The sequence below is a fragment of the Colletotrichum abscissum genome (assembly GCF_030869225.1).
Source record: "Colletotrichum abscissum strain IMI 504890 chromosome Unknown Scaffold_47.1, whole genome shotgun sequence".
NCBI classification, from domain to species: domain Eukaryota; kingdom Fungi; phylum Ascomycota; class Sordariomycetes; order Glomerellales; family Glomerellaceae; genus Colletotrichum; species Colletotrichum abscissum.
This window is the reverse complement of record NW_026850398.1, coordinates 169,346-193,203: the sequence shown is the minus strand read 5'-3', so window position 1 is coordinate 193,203 and position 23,858 is coordinate 169,346. Positions and strand designations below refer to the sequence as shown.

Here is a 23,858-nt window from a genome sequence, read left to right as displayed (position 1 = left end):
AGAAGCTAAAATTGTCTCACAGTCATGTGGACTATCATGTCTGCAGATATAAAGCCCTGTCAAGGTTCCAATAACTTCCAAGAAATGAATGTGGCCTGACGTTGTGTAGACCGAACCCTCAATGTCGCAAGTGTATTTAGATGTCCCTCCGAGTCTCCAATTCTTTTCGATAGAGTATTACATCTTGACTCTGGGAATCCCAATCCATATTGAGTCGCAGATCACTAGCTCCATACCATCCGCGTCTTTGAGAACAGCTTTGAGTAGGATCTTTTTTCCACGGATTTCCTTGATTTGCCCGGTTCCTAGCACAACACTAGGCGTTTTGATGGGTTTGAGGTATTTGATGTTCATCGAAGAAGTGACTGTGTTCATCTTGAAGATCGGGTCGTCCCTCTCCGTGTCCATGTTCCTCTGAATCAAGACGCCAAGGACCTCGTCGATCAAAACTGCAGTCATGCCACCGTGCGCGATGTTGGGATAGCCATCAACCCCTCTTGAAAGCGCGAATAGGGACGAGAGTTCGGTGATGACAGATCGACCCGGGGCCTCGGTATGAAAGCTGATGCAAGCTGGTATACCGGTCAAGTTATTGAGTGTTTTACCGAAGAACCTGTCGTGTGGGTTGGCGTTTTCTGGTACCCGGGATGGCGGAATGAAAGTGACGACTGACGGGTTTTTGAGGAGTGCGCGACACCAAGGGAGGGCCTCTAGTTCAGCGACCGTCTCCGGTAAGTTTCCGTCAATCTGATTTCGACTCATGATGAAACAAAACTCCTTTTGTAGAGTAGTCAATGCACAGGCGTTGCTGTTGTGTATTGAACGCAAAATTGGCGATGAGTTGCTACCTAGAAGTCCAAAGGTCGCTACCAAACAAGCGAGTTGGACCTCGGCAAGGATTCCGCAGCGCTTTCAGCGTGCATGTTTCACGTGAGTAAACAGTGCATCAAGCTTCATAATAGGTGCCAGCCAGTTACCACTAAGCCATATGAATTAGTACTTAACCCAAAGTTGGATTGACACTCAAGAATATCAATCAGAAGTTTCTAGTACCTGCCGTCATAATTCATAAGGATTGATTTGCGGACTTATTTCAACATGCTGGATAGCGTCAGTACATTGACCTTCTGTTTTCCCTAACGCTGATCTCTTTTCGAATTTTTCAATTAGGCGTATCGAAAAGGATTAGAATGGCAACAGTATGGATTAAAAGGAATAATTCCAAATTTGCTATTATTCCAAGTAGAGATATGCTGACGCTATCAAGCACCCGATGGGATACGTTGCGCACTTCTGGTTAACAACTTTGAGCTGGAGTCATTGAATCATGGAGGAGCAATTCTCTATTCGGAGACATCACAGACTTGAATATCAAGTCGTCGCGATTTGAGAATTTCTGAAATTACTTGAACAGTCATCGACTAAGATGTGCTACCTTCTTATACGAACTACATGGTTCTCTTCCTAACGTGGACACAATCACGTTCAGTTCCTCTCAAGCTGTCGGGGCAGGAACCACAGCCAAGGTAACCTCGTAGCAAGGACGGTCTGCTCTGACGACTGGGTTAAGATATTCAGTTAGCTTCGAGATCAGAAAAAAAAAGGCTTGGTATGAGGAGAATCATAGATCGAAGGATAGGAAGCCAGAAACTCACCAGTGTTACCGGGAGGAGAGTATCTGGCCTCGTGCCTCTCGCCGGAAGCACTTCTGAAGCAGATAAAACCACCTGGCACGGCGGCTCTGGAAACAAAGTCCAACTCGACCTGCACAGCATCCGTGTCTGGGTTGCATCCATACACCGGCTGGAAGAAGGCCTTGGGATCTCCACGTTCCGTCATGAACATCTTGGTCGTGTTGTCGTCTGCGGTGTACTACGAAGTGTCAATAAAACGCCAACGCCAAACTGCGAACGATCAACTTACTTCTCCGTTAATGACGGCATGGATGATGCCCCTCGACAGCACGCCGTTGACTAGGGTCAAGTTGAAAGCAGAGTCTCCAGCTGGGCTCAAATAGAGATGCTGGTCACCACCGCCTGCTGACCACAAGTTGATGTAGCGATTGTGAATGATGGGCACTGAAGCGTTCTGAACCTGGATTCCGAAACCCTCGGTGATGTTGTTCGAGAGAGGTTCCGTCGGAGGGGTGCACGCTGATACGACAGCCGCAGCCGATAGCACAGTCTTGAGAATTGAGCCAAGCATCTTATCGCTGGATTTAATCAAGCAAATGTCTGAAAAGTGAAGTCTACCTGCAAAGACCCGAATTACCCTCTACCCGGAGAGCGCGGAGGCTCGATATAATAAGCCCTGAAACTTATCGCACCCCAACGGTGCAGAGGCTGCCAAGACATAGACGAATACGAGATGCTGCATTGCTGTTGCATTGCGTCGCTGACAGGTCGTCCGTTGCAAGCTTAAATGATGTCGCGGTGATTAATATTCTGCGGCCAACAGGCGGCAGAGGCCTCGATCGTCCCATGGCCAACTGGAGGATAGCACTCCAGCAGGCACAGCGGTCTTACCCCAGCATATCAGCCCTGTTGATGTTACGTCCGAGCCTGTGTTTCCTGCCAGATTGGGGCTTAGTGTACCTGCAAGTAAGACCAGGGAAATGTTGGTGACCACTATCAGATGCGGCCCGGACAGGTACGCGTCTGACCTCTCTGCAATCTCACAAGATCAAGGGCATCCAATATGCATAGATAAGCACTATTGACTCTCCCACATGAACACGCTGATGTGGTTGGTCTTGCTTGACGCGACGAGGTTTACGGAAACTCAATTGAGTTTTTCCATCCGCCCCTCTTTTGATTTCGAAAAGCATTCGATCAAGGCTGGCCTTCGTTCGGGGTTTATTCGCCATTCTCACATACGCATCATGAGCGCTCAGCACTGTCTCTCACCGGCCCACCCCCTCATCAACAATACAGTCACAGCGAACGCCAGTGATAGTATCTTTCCCGGCTTAAAGACTTCGTACTGGGTAGGAGTCACCTGAGCGACACGCGATGGGGTGATGTCAGTGTCTATCTAGGTGAGCTGCATCTGCCTTGCTTTCAAGTCCCAGGGAAGGTAAGCTGGAGAGGAAGGGCAATCTTTGAGTGGGCCCGGGAATAACAACCAACACAACAACGTTCAAGGGAACCCGAGCGCCACTCTTGCACCACTGCCGACTGGCTTCGTCATTCTGTCGGCACTCTCGATGATTCCTCATTTGATTCTGTAGTGGGTAGTTCAACGAATTATCAAGATCGCCTTTGAGGCTGAGGCATATTCACGTATAATCAGGGAAAGAGTAACAGTAGTTGGGTGTGGTATTCGCAGATACCAAGATCATCACGATTGATTCATTTCGCTAAAAAAGACTTCCGCTTGCTAATGCTGAACTGTTCCTGTAGTGTCCATCCTGCAAATTCCCGGCCGTAATATTCTTAGATTCCACATTACGCAGAGTCATCCGTCTGCTTCTCAACATAGTCGGCCTTCTGTGATGGCTTGTCGCTTTCGAACTCCTGGGGCATAGCGATAGGCCGGTTCTTAGCAAACTTGACCGTGGCAAACACGGAAGGAGAGTCCTTGAACAGCATTTCGATCTCCTCCAAGTTGCGGCCCATAGTCTCGGGGAAGAGGAAGTAGACGCTGACGGGAATGCAGGCCGAGATGACGGCGTAGACAATGTAGTATTGGTAGCCGATCGTGTTGAGGGCAACGGGGGTGACCATGACAACAATGAAGTTCCTGGGCAACCGTTAGTAAGAAGAGATGATGGAGAACGAGAAACGTAGTTGCGACTTACCAGAGCCAGTGGTTGGCAGTAGAGATGGAAGACATGGCCATGCGGAGACGGATGGGCGCAATCTCGGTGCAGTACAGGAAGTTGGCACCCAAGAAGCCGATAGGCACGAAGGTGTTGAACAGGTAGATGAAGCAACCAGCGGCGATCTGGGCAGCAGTGTTGTCCTTGGGGAAGGATGTGGTAATAGCCAAGCAGGTCATGCAGGCAGCCATTCCAAAACCGCTGAAGATGAAGACGGCACGGCGACCGAACCGATCAATGGCGAAGAAGGCCAGGAATGACGAGAGGAACTTCCAGGTCAGAGCACCACCAGCGAGGGCCTTGGACTGCTCGGGCTCCATGCCCAAGTTCTGCTGGAACAGGATGGGAGCGTAGACGGAAACGAGGTTGCTTCCCGACATCTGCTGGTAGAACTGGAGCAGGATGCAGAGTCCGAATCGGTAGGCGAGCTTGTCATCGCCCATCTTGAGCATGTCGGAGAGCTTGGCGGCGTTCTGCGTAGTCTCCTCGAGAGAGTGCTCGATACCAGCAACCTCGGCCTGGACTTCAAGGGAGTCCTCAGGCAGGCCACGGAAAGCAGCGATGATGGAACGGGCCTCGGCAGAGCGAGCCTTCATGACGAGCCATCTGGGCGACTCGGGAAGGAAGTAGATGCTACCCATCAGCATCAAGGAGAAGAGAATGGCAATCGCGATAGGGGGACGCCATGTGACGGGGCCAGTCTTGAACTCCCAGAAACCAAGGTTAATCCAGCTCTCCAAGACGTAACCGACGCAGGTGAAGAGACCAGTCAGGACGACCTGGCGACCACGGTTCTTGGCGCCGGAGGTCTCACTCTGCCACACGGGCACAATAGAGCTGAGCTGACCAACTCCGAGACCAACGATGAGGCGACCAACGATAAGCTGTGCCAGGTGGAAGGAAGCACACTCGAGGATCTCTCCGATGAGAGTGCAGATACCGGCGAAGAAGATGACATTGCGTCGTCCGAAAGCGTTACCAGACCAGGAGCATGAGAGAGAGCCAAAGAGGGCGCCAATAGTAAAAGTAGCAACGACGAAACCCTGTAGAGTTGAGTTGGCGTTCTTGGTCTCGCCGGTGGTGTTGACGGTATCGATCTGAGGGAAGGTCTTGACCCAGTCCTCAGTAGTCAGGAGGCCACCGAGGCCAGCCTGGTTGTATCCGAAGAGGATAAAGGCCGGGCAGACGACGAGAGCGATCTGGATAACGCTCAGGGCATTGCCTGTCTGGCCGAAGTAGTTTGCACCCATTATCAGGACTGATGTTTGTGGGCGCACGCACGGCTGTGATCCGAATTCTTCAGGTGACGGGTGAAGGTTCAGCCTCAGAGTATGTCCGCACGGTAGGAATGAGAACAGACAGTCGACGAGGGATGGGATAGGGAAGCCAGACTAAGGGCACACGACAGAGAGGCGAGGCGACCTTGTTCTTAAGGAATTTCATCTAGCGGACCGCGTTCATCTCAATGTGACTGTCCCTTGTGGGGAAAGGTCTGCGGAGACCCCGCGGGATTCTGACCGCAAAGGCAGATTCATAATCCAAACTCCAAACGAGCTTGCCTCTCCGTTGAGGTAAGGGTCAGCAATGTGGAGGGGCTGCGAGCAAAAGATGGAGAAAAGAAGGAGAGGGGAGATGGCCCTGGCGGGCCTGGGGAGTCTTGGAGAGGGCTCGACAAGGTATCGAGTGTACCATGGAGTAGGACGGAGTAACCCAGCCGCAGCGTAAGGTGAACCAAAGCTACGAAGTATTCGTACGGGCGACGGCGGGCCTTCCTGTGTCGTCAATGCCGACTACGCTCCGTTGTGCGTGGCCCGGTTGACTCGGCCAGGGCTAGGACGGAAGTCGACCGAGCCAGCCACACCCGTCCCGTTTCCTTGAGGGCGATAGCTTCATCACACCTCCCCCGTGGAGACGCTCAGACGAATTGTCGTTCCACCTATTCGCCGCCTTCGCTCATGACGACCCTCCCAGGTCCCGCCTTGCTGCTTAAATCCCTCCCACCATCCAGCAAGCAAGCTGCGGAACCGGCCTATGGTACATGGCGGCTAAGGGGGGCAGAAAAAGCCAAAGAAGCTTGGTCGTACGAGCCTAGATGCAGGCCTTAGAATACTACGGATGCAATGGATGGTTCGGTGTATGGATTGTGGGAAAAGGGTTCCACCTACAAACACACGGCGCTTCTGTTGAAGTGTCGTTGAACGATTGAACCGTTGAAGATGATCCGCCCAGCACTGATAACGATGCCATGCAATGCGGCGAAAATTAAGCAACAGCAGCCAAGACGGCAGCATGCGATGCCAAGGCCCCAACGTAGGCCAAGAGTTGACCAAAAGGACCACTATCAGTGGATGTGCGAACCGAAAAGACCCCCACGTCACGAACGGCTTGCTGACTCGCGGCCTCTGAGAACACGGCGCGAACGGGGATAGTGACGACGGCGTAATACACGGCGTAACTTAGTAAGACGCGCTATGCCTTCTAGAAGGCGCGCAATAAGATAACGGCATAAGGCCCGCGCCCGTTTCCTCTCCCTTCCCCTTCGATCAGATCTCATGTATGGAAAGGAGCCATTGGTGCGGTGTGGAATCTTGGAAGCATATAAGTCTCAGGACGGCCCTCGTGTTCCTTACCTCGCCGGCCGGACCCTGGCGGGTGAGGGCACTCGCTACGAATGCGACGAGCCGATCGGCTTCGCTCTCCCTTTTCACGGCGAGCGTTGCCCAATGCAGGTGTATGACCACTAGCTGCGGCACTTGGGATTGGGTCCGTAACCTGCATGCGAGATTCGGTGATCCATCCGCGCTTCGGAGGTTTACCGAGTCCACATTGTTCCTGCGGTTGCGGCTCTCTTGTGACTGTTTTGCCAATACTCATTGCAAACTCTTTACGACCACGTTACTCAACAAGGAGCAGCCAAGAGTCTGAGAACTTGAAACGTTGAATTCTGTGAGTAAGTAATCAGTCTGATGTGACTGTAAACAATGTGTCAATTGCGAGCCATGGTTCCACCCTGTTCCGTGATGAATCTAGGCGTGCGTATCTGTAATGGGCGCAGCCGAAAGCAAAACCTCTCGCGGAGTCCGTGACGTGCCCAGAAAGCTTCCTTCTTCCAACCTCCAACACTCATGTTCGCGCAACCAAGCTACTCCAGCTTTTCCCCAGACGTCGATGTTTCGAAATACGCTTTCTTCACGGTGACAAGTCCGCAATGCGCGAGAACGCGGGGGACGAACCCTGGTCTGTGACGTTCAGGTCAGCCCAAAAACCACATTTTCGGACGGCGGTATTGGATCGTCCGGTCTTCTAGCGCAACTCACTTTCCGTCTAGTTTTCGTGATGCCCACTTGTCGACGGCCAGCAACGCGAGCACGATGGAGGCATAGAGAGGAATCCCCGCGGGGTAGTCTCCCTCCCACAAAGAAAGCGGGTGAGCCATGACCACGGTGGCCGTGAAGGCTTCCCCGTACGTTCTGAATCCCTGGAGATGCTTCCCGAACGTGGAGAGCCATCGGACCCAAGTGAAATTGTTCAGCAGCTTGATGGACGCTCGGTGCCACTGCGCGTCACCATGCACGTACCCCAACGTGGAGGCGAGCGCTCGCTGGAAAGACGTTGCCTGGAACGTGGCTCTAATGAAGGGAATATTCCCCTCGCGGACATACCCAGCCAGATGGAAGCTTCCGGCCGAGAAAGCCAGTCCTAGAACGAGGTCGATCAAGTTTGGCACGGGAGGTTCACCGGTGATGACGAGAGGGTAGTAGTATCGGGCCAGCTCGATGGTCCCGAGAATGACATGGATCATGAGAGGAATCCACGGCAGCGCCGTATACTTTGCATGAGTCGGCGTCGAAACCTTCCTCCAACTTGGGACTAGAAAACGCAGGTACGTGCTCGAAATCCAGAAGATTTCGAGAAAGATATGGTGCTTCTCAAAGAGCAGCTCTGCCGCGTCCCAGCCGTCGTTGATGCGTGCCCAACTTGAACCCATGATTGTGGGTCGGAATCCAGTTCCCTGCAGGTTTCCTGCCGTGTCGTTGGGCGCCTCGAACGGGTTGAAGGCAGCACGAAATAAACTCGGAGACTTCATCCGGGCGGTGGCGTGGGGTTTCAAATAGTTCTGGGTACCTTTTCGCAAACTAGAAAATCCCAAAGTGCATTGACGGCGGCTTTATATTTCCTTCATCCCATCCTTGCTTTGTCTGGGGTTGAAGGATTTACTTGCTACTGGCTAAATCTACTTGATCAGCGGCCATAGCCATAGGAGGCACTTTGGTTTGAATGCTCAGAACGTGTGACACGTACAATTTGTCCCTCACGAAGGATTGATTTAGTGCTGACGTTATCTGGCACGAGCTTCACGAAATCGCTGTACATCAAAGTCGCTCGTAAATGCAGACGGGAAAGATTCACGCTGGTTCGACAGCGCGTCAGCAATGTCCGTGTCAAGTCTACGCCATCTACCTCATCCCAGTCGCTAGGCGTGCCAGGCCTGCGTCGCCAAGATCGCCTATAGATCGGCGCCGTATGCCAAGGTCGGGGTCGCTCGGTTGGAAAGGCAGCCTTTCCAGAAGCGGCAACAACTCGTAACTCCAAGATGCAATGCTTCAGCTAGCGACGCACTGTCATCAGCGGCCGCGCGGAGGCTGCAACTCACTCAACCTGATCATCTTCCAGAACAATTCGGAAGAATTCGGCTTGAGGCCAAACCTCGCTCAACATCTTATAGCCGCAACTATCAAGCGACAAGTGGTAATTCAAGCACCATTGCCGGATCTAACCCACTTGAAACGCAATAAGTACCGGAGCTTACAGAGGCACTTATTGATTGACTACCACCGATAGGACGAACCTTCTTCAGAAGTTCCGGATTATTGGCAGGACAGAACTCAATTGCAAACGACACCACAGCTCGTCTTGAACCTTGAGCGGCCCAAACTGCGCTAGAATGACATCTTCCTACTCAAAAGTCTGGTCGTATGGTAAAATTCCGAGCAGCTCGTCATTCACTGGGAAAAGGAAGATGATTGCAATGCCTGGATTTCGACAGTGGCACGTCCTGTGGTCCCTGTAGACTCATGCATCAAAAGGTGCTCTTTCAGAGCTAAGCTATAAATGGCCAATTCCGCTGATCATGGATGGAAATTGGAATATACAACGAAGAGATGAGGTGTGAAAAGATGACCGCTATGCGTGAACGGCAAGAATTACGATTAGGTCTTGATCTGTCACGAGATATGGATGTGGTTAATGCTGCCCACATTGAGTGGGCCCGCTTTTTGTGACATGATCAAGGCCTTGAGGAAGGCTGACCATACGGGCCGATTGTAAATTATCCAATATCGTCTCGTGGACGACGTGACTATGTGGCATTAGAGATATTTACTGCATCTCTAGCAGCGCCATGGTAACGGCTGCCAAAATCATTTTGCATGATGTCCTGACTACTCACACCTCAAGCAATAGGTGTTGAAATATGTATGATGACGGTTCTCAACATTGTTTATTGAGCGACGGGATCTAAGACAGGCGCAAAACGTCATATTAATTTTGACACAAGAAGATATAAAATTCGCTTGCAGAGTCAACGCTGGCTCGCTTGCTGTATGGAAAAACAATATTACATCAATATGCCTTCCCTTTGACTCCCACTAGAAAGAACCTTCAGCCCAGGGGTATTTCCTTTGCAGTAGACGATCCCCGACCCAAGCCCCCGAACCCAACGCCGATATCTACATCTACCACGCACACTTTGCAATGATACCCGTAGGCCACTTCCGCACAGCAAACTTTCTCGCCTCGTCAATGAGAAGAATACCCAGACCAAAAGTCATCGGCAGGAACCAGTACTCGACAGGGACAGGGGCCGTGGCGAGCGTCGTCTGGAACTCAGGAACGTACAGCCAGAAGATGGCCATCAGGAGCGCAAAGATAATGGCGGGGAAGAGGTACAAATTCTGTGTGCGCTTGTTGCCGATGGGCGGGTGCTGGAACAGCGACAACCGACGGGTGCGGATGGCTAGGAGGTTGAACCACTGCATGACGACAAGGTTGACAAAGTAGATTGAACTGGCGACATTGAGCTTCTGCTGATAGTAGTCCGGGTCGATCGATGACGGCAAGTTGCCAAAGGAGAACCAAATATCGCTGAACTTGATGCCGTTGCGCTCCAGGTACCAGTAGGACATGGCAAACGAAGACAGGGTCTCCAAGACACCCACCAGGCCGTAAGACTGAACGACGAGCTGCCAATCAACGAGGCGGTCCTTTCCGGGCACACGAGGCTTGCGAAGAAGCACGTCGGCCTCGGGCGCCTCGTAGGCCATGGCGATGGCGGCAGCGGCGTCGGTGAAGAGACAGATGATGATCATGAGGAAACTGCTGAGGATCTGGGGAATGCCGAAGAGAACGTTGGTCATGACGGGCCAGAACTCGGAGAAACTACCAGCCGGGAGGAGGTAGGCGACGGTCTTCTTGAGGTTGTCAAACATCATGCGTCCATACCGCAGGGCCTCGACGACGCTGGAGAAGGAGTCAAGCAGAACCATGTCGGCGGCCTCGATGGCAATATCGCTTCCGGAACCGAGGGCGATACCGACATCAGCAGCGCGAAGAGATGGTGCATCGTTGACGCCGTCACCGGTCATGCCTACAATCTCGTGACGGGACTGGAGTTCGCGGACGATGCGGAGTTTCTGCTCCGGCGTCGTGCGGGCGAAGACGATTTCCTGGTATTGAGCCAGCTGGTCCCACTGCTCTTCGTTGAGGGTCATCAACTCGGGCCCGGAGAGGACGAGGGCTTGACGCGGGGAGGACTCGAGGTCGTCCACGATGTGTTTGATGGAGGGGTCGACGTGGTTGACGCGTTGGAGAGCTGAGATGTCGTCGACTTGCGAGCGAGGAACACTGATGATGTTGCATTCGGCTGCGATGGCCTGGGCAGTAAGAGCGAAGTCACCAGTAACCTACACTTTGTTAGTCTTCTGTGTAACCTAGGAGTGCAACGGATTGCTGGGAGAAGCTTACCATGAAGATGCGGATGCCTGCGCCACGGAGGGTGTTCATAACCTCGGGGATCTCGGGACGAGGAGGATCGACAATTCCGACAAGACCGACGAGCGTAAGACCGGATTTCGCCTGGTTATTGATTTCCATCTCGTACGCGCTGTCAGACGGGTGACCCTTGAGAGCAGATCTTGAGATGGCCTTGCGAGCGAGCAACAGCACACGACGCCCCTGAGCTGACCATTCGTCCTTGATCTGCTCGATGGATGCACGAGTTGAAGGGTCCAGAGCGGTAGTGTATCCGGCAGGGTTAACGTAGTTGCTCAGTCTCGGCATGAGCACATCAGGAGCACCCTTGATGGTCAACAAGCTGGTTGCACTGTTAGATTATGCCCTTTGTTTGAAATCCTGTTCGACGTGGAAACTTACACATCGCCCGGCTGGAAGACTGAAGCAGTATCGGAAGGCAAAGCAAGCGACAGTCCATCAGGGTGTGACATGCCGAGAACGCGAATCATGTACTTGTTCTTGCTGTTGAAGGCGAGTTCGTACTTTGTCTGCCAGCAACGGCGTAGCTCAGCGGTCTGCCCCAGGCTCTCAGAAAAGCGCAGGATGGCCTGGTCTGTGGCATCACCGTGGATGACGCGCTCGTGGAGCGGCAAGCGGACGGTCGCGGCATCGAACTGGCCGGCGTTGCAGAGACCAGCGAGCGCACGAAGCTGCTCCAAGGAGTTGTTATTGGGGTGGTTGTGTCTGTCGACTGCGATCTTGTCCCGGGCACCGTCGGCCGTCATCTTCATGGTACCGATGGCACACTCGGTCACAATCATTTTGTTCTGCAAGATGATTGGTTAGTTCCCATACTATAACGAACTAGGTATGGATAATTATGCAACTTACCTGGGTCAGAGTACCCGTCTTGTCGGAACAAATAATCGAGACAGAACCAAGTGTTTCGACAGTCTTGAGCGACTTGCACAGAATCTTGTTCTTCCGCATCATGTTGGCGCTGATGGTCATGCTAGCCGTCAAAGCAACAGGCAAACCCTCAGGAATGAACGCCACAGCGACCGAGACGCAAGAGATGATCAAATTGGGAACGTTGATCCAGTTAGGATACTGTTTTCTAAGCCATGTACCCCTGTTAATGGAAAATTAGAAGTTAGCGTTTAGTTTTTTGTGCAAGACATGTATCTGGCCTGATGACATACCAAACAATCAAGACAAGCACAATCATGAGGAACATGATGGAGCAGATGATCAACACAAAGTGCAGAACTTCGCGTTCCAGAGTTGTCAACCCCTTTTTGGGCTCGTTGGTCAGCTTGGCGATGCGTCCGAAAATAGTGTTGTCACCGGTAGCCACGACAACACCAGTGCAAGTGCCCGAGACACAATGTGTGCCCTGAAGACCGATGCATCGAGTCTCGAGGTAGTTGTTATCGGTCGAGTCAACCGAAGCGGGCAAAGGGACAGACTCTCCTGTTGTTTTGTACTTTGTCAGTGATTTTTCCCAACGTCAGAATGGAAGGGAACCTCTGGACCACCAGTGCCTAATTTAACGAAAGCCACAAGAAGAAAATAACTTACCAGTCAAGATGGCTCTGTCAAACTTTGCGTCCGAAGAGACCTTGAGGAAACGCACATCAGCAGGCAATTTGTTGCCTGACTTGACAATGAGAATGTCACCAGGGACAATGTTCTCAGCCATGAGCTCAACTTGGTTGCCATCACGAATAACCATGCAGTTCTCAGGCAACATAGTCTTGATGGAGTTCATCACGCGCGAAGAAGACCAGTCCTGCCACATGTTAAAGGCAGCCTGGATGAAGAAGACGGCAAGCAGCACGATGGCCAGCGCCAAGTTAGCCACGGCGGGCGGGCTTCCCAGGGGCTTCCATGCGATGAAGACGAGGATGGAAGCCACGAGGAGAACTGTACCGAAGCCCTTGAAGAAGTATCCGAGAATGCGTTTTGTGTGGTTTGTCGGGGCCGGCGAGGGGGCGTTCTTGCCATAGTGTGCTGTGCGGCGCTGGACTTGGTCCGCGGATAGGCCGTCGGCGAGGGAGGACGACTGGCGTCTGAGAAGCTCGTCGACGGAGAGGGTGTGCCATTCGAGTTCCGAGAGTTCTGCAGAGATGCAGATGGTATTAGTCGCTGCAGTTCACGTCGATTTCGAAACACAATAGATCAAGACGAGGGTTTTTTCAGACTGCTTCACGAACCTGTTGCGACATTTTTGGCCTTCTTGACGGCTTCGGTTTTTGTCTTGTACTCTTCAATTTCAAAGGAACTTTTCGAAGAGGGTTGTTAGCCGAGAGAAAGGTGTTGATGAGGCATTTCTTGTCATTTGTTTTGTCGCATGTTGTTCCACACTTACACCGTGCGGTACTGGATAGGAAGCTCAGCGGCAGCGTCGATGGAGTTGCGTCTCGACCGGACCGAGTGTATAGACATTGACGTGTTTGACCGGGCATGATGAAGAGCCGGACCAGCGTTAGAGCGGTGAGCCTTCCTGCCGGCCTCCTCGTCGGCGTCCCAGCGAATGCGGTCTCCGGCCGCCTCCTTCTGGTGTTTGAGCTCAGATTCTTCGTCCATTTTGTCTATGCGGTGTTTTTTCTTCCGAGTTGACAAGTTTCGTGCAACGTGATCTCAAGTTAAGAATAAGGGTAGGGTAGAATAGGGTTTTCCGGGTTGTCAGGACAGCTCAGAGTAACAACGACAACAATAGGAGGGAGGCCTCACTCAGAGGAGAGGGAGAAAAGGGAGGGAACTGAGAAGTGAGCGAGTCTGTGAGCAGATCTGCACTGCAACGTCCTGCAAAACATTCAGGGTCTTATATACGAAATGGACAAGGCAGGGCCACGAGACAATAGACGGGACGGGAAGTCCAGAAGAGGGTATCCGTCTTAACCCTCATGTCTATCATGAGCTCTTGGCATTTGGGTATGCAAATGTTTACGAGAGACAATCAGCCTCTCCCAAAAGGTACGGTACCGTACACGCCGCACCGCCATTGCGGAGATTGCGGCATCCGCATTTATTCCATCACATGGCATGGGCTGGGACTCGACGCTTTGCTTGACTTGGATCGACTTGGGATGGTGTCAAGTAAGAGGAACACAATAAGAGCCTGTTTTGGTCGCAGGAAAGGGAGGGGGGGAGACATGGGAAACACCAAGCGAGCGGCTTTTTCTTCTGACTCCCGAGGAGTCGGTTGGATGGGATGGGATGGTATGGGCAGGGCGTATAGTCAAGAGAAGGAGAAGGGAATGGGGGTGCAAGTTCACAAGTCGCGTTCCCCAGTTCAGGGCAGACGATACAAGAGACAAGACAAGGCATGGGCGAGGAGACGAGCACGAATGTGGTGAGCAATGACAAACAGGAACAAGGCCCCAAGGGCCAAGACCTGGCCGTTAAAGGCAACATCAGCAACTACTCTTACGGAGCACTAGACGAACGACTCGACGAGCAGAGCCGACGGGCGACGTGCGAAGAAGGATGGAGGTTGGACGGCGGTTGTATCTACGGCGCCAGGAGGCGGTGAAATGGCACTGAGAATCCAACGTGCCGAGCGTACTGTGACCGACAAGTCTGACAGCCTACGGGGACACGGGAATCTCATGCCTCATGCGCAAGACTTTTTTTTTGCTCCGGCGCGGCTAAGCCAGGCCGGGCTGTTTTGAAATGAGCAGGGCCAGCGAGCAGAAGAGAGGTGTCCAAATCAAGAGCGAGAGGCGTGTCACAGAAACAACGTTGCGTGCGGCCGCACCAAGGACCAAGGGGGAGAAGGGCACTGCCAGGAGGAGGCTCGGTTGCGCTTTGGAGGAGACGATGATCGGGTGGACGGGGGGTGGTTAATTGTCTGGCTAGGGGGGGGGGGGAGGGCGTTTAGAACGGGAAAAGGAAAAATAGAATAAAAATGGGAGCCGCAGAACTGAAAGAGAGCGGCTATGGTAGGTAAACAACGGGCCTGGTTGCGAAGGTTAATGAAAGGAGGGAAAAGGGTGCAAGTATTGAGGGTGATAAATCGCTCATAGAAAGGGTTGGAGGCGTTGATGCGAAATTACACGTTGGTGAAGTCTTGAGAGTTGGATATCCAAGTATCTCTTGGCGCAAGAGAGGCTCTCAAAGGACTTTGCCAGTGACAACCAATCAAGGTTTTGGCGCATCCTGCCCCGTGCTCGCGGCACTACGCTCGATACCCGTCCTCTACCTTGCCTTGGGTCCTTGGTCCCTTGGTCCTTTGGTTTATTTACCTACCTAGCCCTTCCTGGATCCGTACTATAGACAGTTACACTACGGAGACGGAGTAGATATGGATACCTATCACTGACCACTGACCAGAGATGGTTGACCAGGTTGGCGATGCTGACCACTTATTACTCGGCTTGGCTTTGGTGCGGTTTGTGGAGAGGATGTGTGGAGGAGGAGGAAGAGGGCTCCCGCGCCCATGTGCGTCCTGGTCCATGATCCATCCTCTGATCTTGTCTCTTGACCTCCCTCGGCCTCCATCATCTCTCCCGGGTCCCAGAGCCATGAGTAGTCCATGACAAGACTCACTGAGACACACAGGAAAGGTCCCCTTACCCTCCAAATGCCCCCCTACCCCCTACCCCCTTCGAGAGTCCACGTTCACGCCCCTCCCTTCCCTTGCCCGCAGAATCCGTTACCGTCTGCCCTCCTCTACAGCCCTGCATCTAGCTTTTGCACTCATCTCACTGGCCGAACCATCGATCCATCCGTCCATTCGAGATCCTCTCAGCTAGCTTACCGTGTAGCTTGAATCCAGCTTTGCTACCAGCTTCGCTACTCGAGTACCTTTGATAGATTGAGGGCAGAGAACCAACAAGATTGGTCCCGCTACAAGTTTCCATCCCTGATGATTGTCGGTCTGCCGCCGCTGGCTTATAGATTCTATATGGGAACAAGCAAGAGACACTTCTGCAGTGCCGCTGCAAAGCAGTCGAAAGGCGATCAGAGAGGAACGAAATGCAGGAGGGGAGACTCGAGAGCTTGCTGGCGCTGGCACTGCCACAATCCATCTGTCCCCTTCTGGTGCAAGTGCTCGACATGCTTCTTCTTACACCGTTTCTCCAACAACAACAACGCATTCCCATCACCAGTAACACTCACCCACCCACCACCACGGGGGACCGGCCGAACAGGCACAGCGCAGGAGCTGACCGCCGCTGCAATGTGAGTTGTGAGGTGTGGAGAAAACAGTGGCCATGTCTCGGTTTGCTGCAAGCAGTTAGCGGTGCCCGCGTCCGGGATGCCCACATCCAGAGAGCTGCTGGCTCAGGGCTGGCTGGCCTGGCTGCATCCTCTTTCGTCTCTGAGCCAGGTCGCTGCGTTCAAAGTGCCATCCATGATCGCAACATTCCAATGCGACATTCGTTACACAAGAAAGCTGGGGGAGCTAAGACGAGACGCATGCCGAATCTAGTCCTCCCTCACCCCCAAATCTTGTCTGCTCAGCTTCAACATCCCGCGTCGCGTCATTTGTCCAATTGGAGAGCGTTCAGGAGCCAGCTCCAGTGCAGCTCAAGCCAGCTATCCTCATGTTTTTCTCTCGTCATCTTCGCTGTGCGCCTTTTTCTGTTCACTCTGGGATACGGATACCCGAGGGATTACGGATACTCATTTGCTCTTCACGAACTCATCTTTGTGCGACTCCACAGCCCCTGGGACCACACTCCAAATCCAACCCGGCCCTTTCGCCGGCGCCCATGCCGGTCATCAATCTTACATTTTCAGGCACTTTGAAGTCGGCATGTGCCGATTTTTTGGGGAAGTTATTTGGATAAGCAGAGCCACCCTAACTCAGTGAGGTGTGCGAGGCGATAGCCAACTTCTAGAGGCTGCGGCGGCCACCACGCATTGCCCTCCAGCGCGTCTTTCCATGATCCGTCGATGCTTGTTTATTGCGCTCTCCCACAGCAAAGAAGCGGTGATGCCGCATCGCTTCGTCAAACAAGCTCATCCCGCTTCTTCGGCGGTCTGTTAGTCTGCCGCTTGTGAAACCGGCCTGGCTTGCCGCCTACCTACCTACATTCCCATGTGCCGACTCCTTTGTTGTTTAGTTCAATGCCTGCTTCTATTCTTGTTCTTTCTACCAGAAGCAAGTCCTCGGGCCGCGACTTGAAGAGCGAAGCAGAGACGTACTGAATTACATGTCTCGATGGCAAATCAGTGTGTACGTACTTACACTGCCACTGGCCTGCGATTTCCAAGCCTTTATTGTTCATCTACCGTAAAGCGATGCTTGCCGCATTTGCACCTCAGTCATTCAAAGCAAGGCGAAAACGAGAGAGATCCAAAACGGCCGCTCAAGATACACCCAAATCTGGTCTCTGACCGGCGATCGACCACGAAGAGTCTCCGATCAATACAAATCACCGCCGCGCCCTACTCCGTCCTGCGTATGTGCCAGTAGTGAGTGCCGACTTTAGGGCCTGGGGCTGTGCCCGTTCATCATTGTAATAACTGCACTGGGCAGACAGAAAAAACCTGTCAAACCGAAGTCAGGCTTGCCCCGTTGCTCTCGCTCTCACTCTCACGCTCACTCTCACTCTCATTCTGCTGTCCAGGAGTGTGTGTGTACTGGTCGGCGCCGAAACCCTGGAAGGAAGGGGAAAGTATCTAGCTACTACGTACGGAGTATAGAGCACTCATGCTGCTCCCTCCTCGGCCGCGCTTAATTTGGATGGGGGGTTTTGTTTTTTTTTCGCGCTGTTAATTTGGCTTCATTTGACGTTGACCACAATCAACGGCATTTCCCTCGGACTGGGAACCCCCCCCACAGTGAGGTGTAAGAGTGAGAGTGAGTGAGTGATAAACCCGCTGGACCAAGGTAGTGTCGATCCCATCACGCGCGCCCCCTCCAAAACTGGTCTTCACTGCAAAGATAGTGCGTCCTGCGAGAGAGAAAAATGTTCAAGGCCGGTAGACCCAGTCCCGTAGGCGGCCTCCAGCTTCTCAACCATGGCTCATCCCAGTTCTCTTCATCGTCGCGCCCGCGCCCGTTGGTTTGGCTGATGGGGATGGTCTCCACGTCCCACGAGCACCAGCAGCGGCGGCGCGAAGCACATGCCCCGGACACAAAATCCCTCTTACTAAACCCCCTTCAGCAACCAGCTACCGATCCCGGGGGCTCCATCCTCCATTCTGTGTGCCAGAGGATCCCCCATCAGAAATACATACTACGTAGAGCCCGGGCAACGCAGAAACAGCAGCAGGGCCTGGCAAGAGAACCCTGAGCAAACCCTCGGCAGCTTGCGTGAGTGAGAGGGGGAACGGACCCGACAGAACAGAGCAGGACCAAGAACCCTGGATGCCGATGCCCAGCAAACCCAGCCACGAGGATGAGCCATCAGCAACCCCAAACCGGTCAAGACATGCGCCTACATACGCAGAAATTCGGACACAGATGTAGAACGCCGTACTGAAGCAGACATACATCAAGTATACTTACGTACTCACAGGCAGCGCTATATAACAACCACCGAGGCGCAGCAGCTTCACAGTAAAGAAACTGGCTTGGGCCTGGCCGTCTCTCTCTTTTCCTTTCTTTCTTGCTCTTAGTCAGTCCGGCCGCTGGTTTCTGCATCAGCAGCAGCGTAATGGATCCCCGATTCATCCCCCCATCCAGTCATGGGCCTTCCCCCCCTCTCTTCCGGATGGAGAGACGAGAGGATATGGGGTAAAAGGTACGGCACTGCACTGCATTTGACAACCACACACCGCAGAAACGCCCGCACGCACTCGCTCCGCTCCCGGTATCTCCTTTGATGACTGGCTACTATTCACTCACTCACTGGAGACTGAACTGGACTGGTACTGGTACTGGTACTGGTGTATGATTTTTATTTATTTTTATTTCCCAAAATTTCTTTTGTTCCTGTTTCTGTCTGTGTCTGTCTCGGGGAGCTAACGGGGAGGCTACCGATGACTCTGGTTCCGCGCCACGGGCCACAGCTCTTTACGTCTGGCCCGTCGGTCAATGCTCTCTCTTCTCTTGCTGCCGCTTTGCTTTGTAGTAGGTAATTACTTGGAATTAGGTAGACAGTTCATCAGTCAGTCAGTCGCATGGACATGGGCTCGAGTGAGGCGTAGCATCATCCATCATCCATTGACAATTCTCCCATATGGTCAGCTCGGCGCGCTCCAGACCGAGTTGACCTACATTTACCTTACCTTACTTACTTACAGCTGCACTCCCTGGAGCAAAAGAACCCAAGCTGATTCAAGCAAAAGCACAAGCACGCACACGCACTCGCGCGTACGCAACCTCGCCCTCTTCGCCATCAACTTTTTCAGCGCGAAAGAAGCAGCACGAAGCAGCACCCAAAAACTCAAATCCAGAACGAAAGAAAGAAGTTCCCCTGCATCTCACAGTTAGTCAGTCAGTGGCGCTGCAACTTACTACAACACGCATCGCATGGCAGCCCATTTATCCGATCCCCTCTCCCAGATGATTCCTGGGAACTGGTAGATGGCCTCGTGCACAACACCGACACCAACACGCACACACACACAATACCTTACCCGGCCCACCCCATCCATCAGCCATCCTCCCGTTCCCGTCTACCGTCTCCTGTCGTGTCCAGGTATCCGAAAATTCCCCATTACTTTTTTTGACTTTCATCGCGCCTTTTTCGTTGATTCGGTATCCAGCTTTTTTGGATCTCTCGTCGGCCCCTCGAAATTCTCCCCAGCTTCCTCTTTTTTTTCTCCTCCTCTTGGCCCGCCTTCGCACCGTCGAATGACGTCGTTGGTCAAAGGGCCGACTCCGCTGCCGCTGCGAGCTGCGTGCTGCGCCTCACTCGACCTCGAACCCCGACTTTTCTGTGGTGCCTTTTTCGAGTAAATTTTCGCCCTCCACGACTCGACCGACTTCTTTTTGGCTGCCCTGCTGCTTGCTGCTGCAGGTGATACCTGGTAGTCAGTAGGTCAGTCAGGGTCACCGTACCTTTGTACTATACCTTTGTACTAGCCTGCCAGTCAGTCGTCCTTGACTTCCAGACTGCTGTTCATCCTGCATCCCATCTGTTTCCATTTGCTGCCCGCCGTTGCCACCCGACCCCATCGAATTTCTGTCGATTAGTCCTGTTCCCTGCCCACCACCACTGCCCACTGCCCACCCCCTCTCTGTGCGACACTCTCACCCAAAGTGTCTGTTCGTCTCTCCAGTTGTGCGGTTGCGTTTGTATAGGCAAATTCCCTTTTTTGCAGCAAACATCAAAATCGCACAACACCACAACAACAAACATGGTCGTCGGTTTGCTCAGCATCCCGCGGGAAATTCGCGACTTGATCCTCGGCGAATGCATCTTCCTTCCCGACCGCCAACCGCCGCCCAATCCCTCAGTCAGCCAGGACCGCAAGAGGCGCGAATACAAGGGCAAAGGTTTTTTCGATGGCCACGACATTTGGGTTGAGAAGAAGATTCACTCCCCGCCTTCCGGCTCCCCCAACACCAACATCTTCCTCGTCAATCGACAGATACACGCCGAAGCCAAGGCGCTGCTTGCGACAAGGGGGACGCATTGCCGTCTCGATGTAATGTATGTCAAAGAATGTGGCTTGTGGCCGACTTGGCTCGCGGTGCCAAGAGCGACCCGCCATGCCGACAGCGTCCGAGTCCAATTTCGAATTTTCGACCCCCCCTCCGATGTCAACCCTGACTGGAAGAACGAGGAACAGTTTCGAGGCGGTAGCGGCGGTCCGCCCTTCATCGTCTGGAATTTCTACGCCATGCTGTCTGGTTATTTGCAGTATGGCCCGACCGCCTTCAGTAGTATCGTCGCCGACCCGGCAAAATTCACCATCAAGAACCTCGTGCTCGACGTTCTGCCACCGCCCCCTGGCCAGAAGCACGATCGGCTCGTCTCCGGCGGTGCACCGCGGCCGCCCGCCCATGACATGTTTGAAAGGTTCACCACCATGGTCATGGACGCGGAAAAGCGAGAGAGCCGGGGGATCACTTGGCCCCGTCCGCCACAAGGCAAGGAGCACCTCATCCCGGCCGAGAAGCTGGCTTTCTTCATGTGCTGCCAGATCGGAGGTCTCCTGTCCATGTATCGTGATTGGGCCGACTTCGGCGCCGCCCTGTACGAAGGCATCGGGACCATTCAGATCCGCGTCAACGGCGAACTCAGACGCCATTTCGACCTGGACGAGATGCTCGCCAGGCTACCCATCCAGCCGATCGCGGCGTGGAACGAGAAGGAACAGCAAAAGAGACAGAAGCGCTTCGACGACTGGAAAGCCCAAGCGATAACAACGAGACAAGGTTGGAAGAAATGAGGGAAAAAAGACAACTTGGAATGATGACATGAAATGCCTTTTCTTTTTTTTCTTTTGCTTTGGCCGTACTGGCCACTAGAGGGGAGACTCCCTCTTTTGCATTGGGCAGCGATACCACCGGATAGAGGGCTTCCTTTTGGAATACGTCTTTTTTTGCTTTGGAGCATGGTGCAAGGTGCATGGTGCATGGTACAACCAGGCCGGCGGTGGTCGATCTCGGAGGGCCGGGAGAGAGGCGCTCGGCACGGTACCGAACGCCGAGAACGGAGTCGGAGTCGGAGGTGGAAGCCGGTCAAGAAATGTTGGTCCTGTTTTTTTCTACCGACATAGGCCTTCTACTGCAGTTCGGAGCCGAGCAATATCAGCGTGGCTTGCCTTGCAGCATCCACCCACAACAATCTGTTTCCACAATCCTCGAGATTCGGCGTTAGAGACCACTTGTGAGAGTTGGGCTTCCCATGAAGTGGTAGGGTGTTGTGATCCTTGGGGAAGCTCCCACTTTTGGGTCGTCGTGTTGTAGACTTCACCGTTGGTGCCATCCGGGTAGAGAATAAGGGCGGGAGCGGCGTCGACGGCGCCCTCCTGGATGAGTTCCTTGACAGCGGATTCGTAGCTCTGAATGAGAGACTCCAACTTCCACACCTTGGTGCAGTTGATGCCGATACCCCAGGGATGGCTCGTGGCAACGTCACGACTGAGCATAGCCGTCACAGCCTCCTTGATGGAAGAACCATCGGGAAGGAGGCCGTCCTCTCTCGGGAAAAGCGTCGCGATCCAGAAAGGAATGGGGGTCTCAGATGCCAAGACTTGGGTCTTATCCAGGGCCTGCCTCACGGCCTTGATCTCATCTGTACGCGGGATCGTCTCAATGGCGACATAGCTGACGGGGGAAGAGAAGGCGCCGGCAGATTGGAATAGCTGGAGCCGCTCGGCGTGCCAGTCACGGAGCTTCTCGAGAGTATCGTGGTCGGCGTCATAAGCGCCGCTGTACTCTTGGCCAGGGATCATGCAAGCTCCATAGGGACCGACGCTGAGAGCTGTCTTGCTCCCTTGGGAACGTCCCGCCTCATCGGCAATACGAATGGCGTCCTGGATGAAGTTGCCAATGTTGGCTTTGTCGATACCGTTGGGGAACTGGGCAGTGCGGGTGTTGGCAAAGCCGTGAATGGATAACTGGTAGGTGGCAGTGAGGATGATGTCAACGGGTACATCTCCAAAGTCTTTCTGGCAGGCGAGCAGGGTGTCCTGGCCATCGACTAGAAGATGGGTAGACCAGAGAGGCGTGGTGGCTGACTCGAACTTGATGCCGTACTTGTCTTCCAAGGAAGTGCCGAGGCCACCATCGAGGATGAGGACCTTGGATTGCTGGGAAGAAGCGGAGGCAGCCATAGTTGGTGTAGGTGAAGTGAAGCGAAGTGTGTAGAGCGTGTACTTGGTGGGTGTAGTTCCAGGAAGGGCGAGGTGCGCAAAACAAGGTTCGGACCGGAAAGGGAGATCTGATAGACGGATAGAGAGACTACCTAATCTCTGGTAGAATGAGATGAGATTAGGTTAAGGGTGAGACTGAATCCGGGGCCGGCGCGATCAAGACGAGAACGAGGACAAGAGAAAGAGGAAGAAAGAGTTGAACGCGCGGCGGGACGTTGCAAGTCTTGACGCTTGGAGGGGTGAGTATGTGTGTGTGTGTGTGTCCGAGTAAGTCGGGAATGGGGGGGAAACAAGAAAGTCTTGGGGTCTTGGGTCCTCGTTGGTCTTGGGGTCCTTTGGGGCGGGAAGAGGAAAGGCGAGGCCAGCGGAGACGCGGGCAAGGCGCGGGTGGTGACTGGGACGATGGAGGAGGAGGAGGGTCCGAGGGGATCCACACCTGGAGAAAAATTTGGGAAAGCATTACGACGACTTCTGGCTGACTAACACACCTAATTCCAGCTGCCAAGAGCCACCGGCAGCAACTTCCGTGTATTTTTACTCACCCCTTCCTCTCCTGCTCTTTCTCCCTCTTGTGCCTCCCTCAATAATCTCGTACCTTCCCTTGCTTCATCCAATGCCCCAAGCATCCCGTGATGTGGTACGTCACTGGCCTGAGAAAGGGAAGCCACGCACAACTTGAACAAGGTACGAAATACCCCTCTTGCTGCAAACTGGTCACAGAAGACAAGGTACCTGGAAGAAATGGAAGCATCGTGACTGGCAAGCGCGCCTGCCGAATGCCAAGACGGGATGGGACTTGCTCGGTTTAGCATACCCGTATCTCATACGTACTCCGTACTCCGTATTCCGTATTCCTCCTACCTTACCTTTACCTAAGGTAACCAGGGCAGGTACCTCAATCTCGCTTCCAGATTCCGTCACAAACCGGATGACACCGCAAAACGGCCGTCCTCCAATTCAATCCAATCAGCACTCGCCTGATTCATTCAGAGGTTGAGACGCGCAGCATGAGATCATATCCAACCGTGAAGCTCACACATTGTGTAGTATGGAGTACGGATGCTGCCACGGGCTCAAGGTTCTGTCATCCCATCTCATCCGCTCTCAGATCATGGGGAAGATCTTACTTCAGATGCGCTAGGATTCACTCCATGTAATTGATGCTGTCGGTCTAACTCGTTCTCGCCCGACCCAAACCTCTTCATCCCACCGGCATATTCTGTCTCCCAACGCCCCTTTGTGGATTAGACTTTCCATAGTATCTGTATGGACATGTGAGTTCTCACATTCAAGGTCA

General features: G+C 53.3%; 13 protein-coding genes across 13 annotated transcripts; 5 read left to right on the top strand and 8 right to left on the bottom strand.

Annotated features, from left to right (window-relative positions):
• Positions 1 to 177: 177 nt before the first annotated feature.
• On the bottom strand, positions 178 to 762 carry CABS01_13713 (thioesterase superfamily protein; the record flags this gene model as incomplete). Its single annotated transcript, XM_060547055.1, has 1 exon — positions 178 to 762. The coding sequence occupies one exon, from the start codon at positions 760 to 762 to the stop codon at positions 178 to 180; it is 585 nt and encodes a 194-aa protein (XP_060394645.1).
• A 733-nt stretch (positions 763 to 1,495) lies between these two features.
• CABS01_13712 (uncharacterized protein) lies at positions 1,496 to 2,205 on the bottom strand (the record flags this gene model as incomplete). Its single annotated transcript, XM_060547054.1, has 3 exons — positions 1,496 to 1,560; positions 1,656 to 1,872; positions 1,924 to 2,205. The coding sequence occupies 3 exons, from the start codon at positions 2,203 to 2,205 to the stop codon at positions 1,496 to 1,498; spliced, it is 564 nt and encodes a 187-aa protein (XP_060394644.1).
• Positions 2,206 to 3,446: 1,241 nt separating this feature from the next.
• CABS01_13711 (uncharacterized protein) lies at positions 3,447 to 5,070 on the bottom strand (the record flags this gene model as incomplete). Its single annotated transcript, XM_060547053.1, has 2 exons — positions 3,447 to 3,741; positions 3,800 to 5,070. The coding sequence occupies 2 exons, from the start codon at positions 5,068 to 5,070 to the stop codon at positions 3,447 to 3,449; spliced, it is 1,566 nt and encodes a 521-aa protein (XP_060394643.1).
• A 1,012-nt stretch (positions 5,071 to 6,082) lies between these two features.
• On the bottom strand, positions 6,083 to 6,694 carry CABS01_13710 (uncharacterized protein; the record flags this gene model as incomplete). Its single annotated transcript, XM_060547052.1, has 3 exons — positions 6,083 to 6,158; positions 6,214 to 6,298; positions 6,451 to 6,694. 3 exons carry the CDS (start codon positions 6,692 to 6,694, stop codon positions 6,083 to 6,085), a joined length of 405 nt encoding a protein of 134 aa, XP_060394642.1.
• Positions 6,695 to 6,962: 268 nt separating this feature from the next.
• On the bottom strand, positions 6,963 to 7,907 carry CABS01_13709 (uncharacterized protein; the record flags this gene model as incomplete). The annotated part of the gene is made up of 2 exons (XM_060547051.1): positions 6,963 to 7,059; positions 7,138 to 7,907. 2 exons carry the CDS (start codon positions 7,905 to 7,907, stop codon positions 6,963 to 6,965), a joined length of 867 nt encoding a protein of 288 aa, XP_060394641.1.
• A 1,648-nt stretch (positions 7,908 to 9,555) lies between these two features.
• On the bottom strand, positions 9,556 to 13,420 carry CABS01_13708 (Na+/H+/K+ antiporter P-type ATPase; the record flags this gene model as incomplete). Its single annotated transcript, XM_060547050.1, has 8 exons — positions 9,556 to 10,782; positions 10,844 to 11,192; positions 11,252 to 11,658; positions 11,723 to 11,963; positions 12,034 to 12,304; positions 12,413 to 12,952; positions 13,048 to 13,115; positions 13,203 to 13,420. The coding sequence occupies 8 exons, from the start codon at positions 13,418 to 13,420 to the stop codon at positions 9,556 to 9,558; spliced, it is 3,321 nt and encodes a 1,106-aa protein (XP_060394640.1).
• Positions 13,421 to 14,162: 742 nt separating this feature from the next.
• On the top strand, positions 14,163 to 14,683 carry CABS01_13707 (uncharacterized protein; the record flags this gene model as incomplete). Its single annotated transcript, XM_060547049.1, has 2 exons — positions 14,163 to 14,365; positions 14,518 to 14,683. 2 exons carry the CDS (start codon positions 14,163 to 14,165, stop codon positions 14,681 to 14,683), a joined length of 369 nt encoding a protein of 122 aa, XP_060394639.1.
• On the bottom strand, positions 14,251 to 14,994 carry CABS01_13706 (uncharacterized protein; the record flags this gene model as incomplete). Its single annotated transcript, XM_060547048.1, has 2 exons — positions 14,251 to 14,424; positions 14,893 to 14,994. 2 exons carry the CDS (start codon positions 14,992 to 14,994, stop codon positions 14,251 to 14,253), a joined length of 276 nt encoding a protein of 91 aa, XP_060394638.1.
• A 196-nt stretch (positions 14,995 to 15,190) lies between these two features.
• CABS01_13705 (uncharacterized protein) lies at positions 15,191 to 15,295 on the top strand (the record flags this gene model as incomplete). The annotated part of the gene is made up of 1 exon (XM_060547047.1): positions 15,191 to 15,295. One exon carries the CDS (start codon positions 15,191 to 15,193, stop codon positions 15,293 to 15,295), a length of 105 nt encoding a protein of 34 aa, XP_060394637.1.
• Positions 15,296 to 15,895: 600 nt separating this feature from the next.
• Positions 15,896 to 16,591, top strand: CABS01_13704 (uncharacterized protein; the record flags this gene model as incomplete). Its single annotated transcript, XM_060547046.1, has 1 exon — positions 15,896 to 16,591. The coding sequence occupies one exon, from the start codon at positions 15,896 to 15,898 to the stop codon at positions 16,589 to 16,591; it is 696 nt and encodes a 231-aa protein (XP_060394636.1).
• Positions 16,592 to 17,006: 415 nt separating this feature from the next.
• Positions 17,007 to 17,261, top strand: CABS01_13703 (uncharacterized protein; the record flags this gene model as incomplete). Its single annotated transcript, XM_060547045.1, has 1 exon — positions 17,007 to 17,261. One exon carries the CDS (start codon positions 17,007 to 17,009, stop codon positions 17,259 to 17,261), a length of 255 nt encoding a protein of 84 aa, XP_060394635.1.
• Positions 17,262 to 20,095: 2,834 nt separating this feature from the next.
• Positions 20,096 to 21,133, top strand: CABS01_13702 (uncharacterized protein; the record flags this gene model as incomplete). Its single annotated transcript, XM_060547044.1, has 1 exon — positions 20,096 to 21,133. The coding sequence occupies one exon, from the start codon at positions 20,096 to 20,098 to the stop codon at positions 21,131 to 21,133; it is 1,038 nt and encodes a 345-aa protein (XP_060394634.1).
• Positions 21,134 to 21,451: 318 nt separating this feature from the next.
• On the bottom strand, positions 21,452 to 22,522 carry CABS01_13701 (homocysteine S-methyltransferase; the record flags this gene model as incomplete). The annotated part of the gene is made up of 1 exon (XM_060547043.1): positions 21,452 to 22,522. The coding sequence occupies one exon, from the start codon at positions 22,520 to 22,522 to the stop codon at positions 21,452 to 21,454; it is 1,071 nt and encodes a 356-aa protein (XP_060394633.1).
• Between the last annotated feature and the right edge of the window lie 1,336 nt (positions 22,523 to 23,858).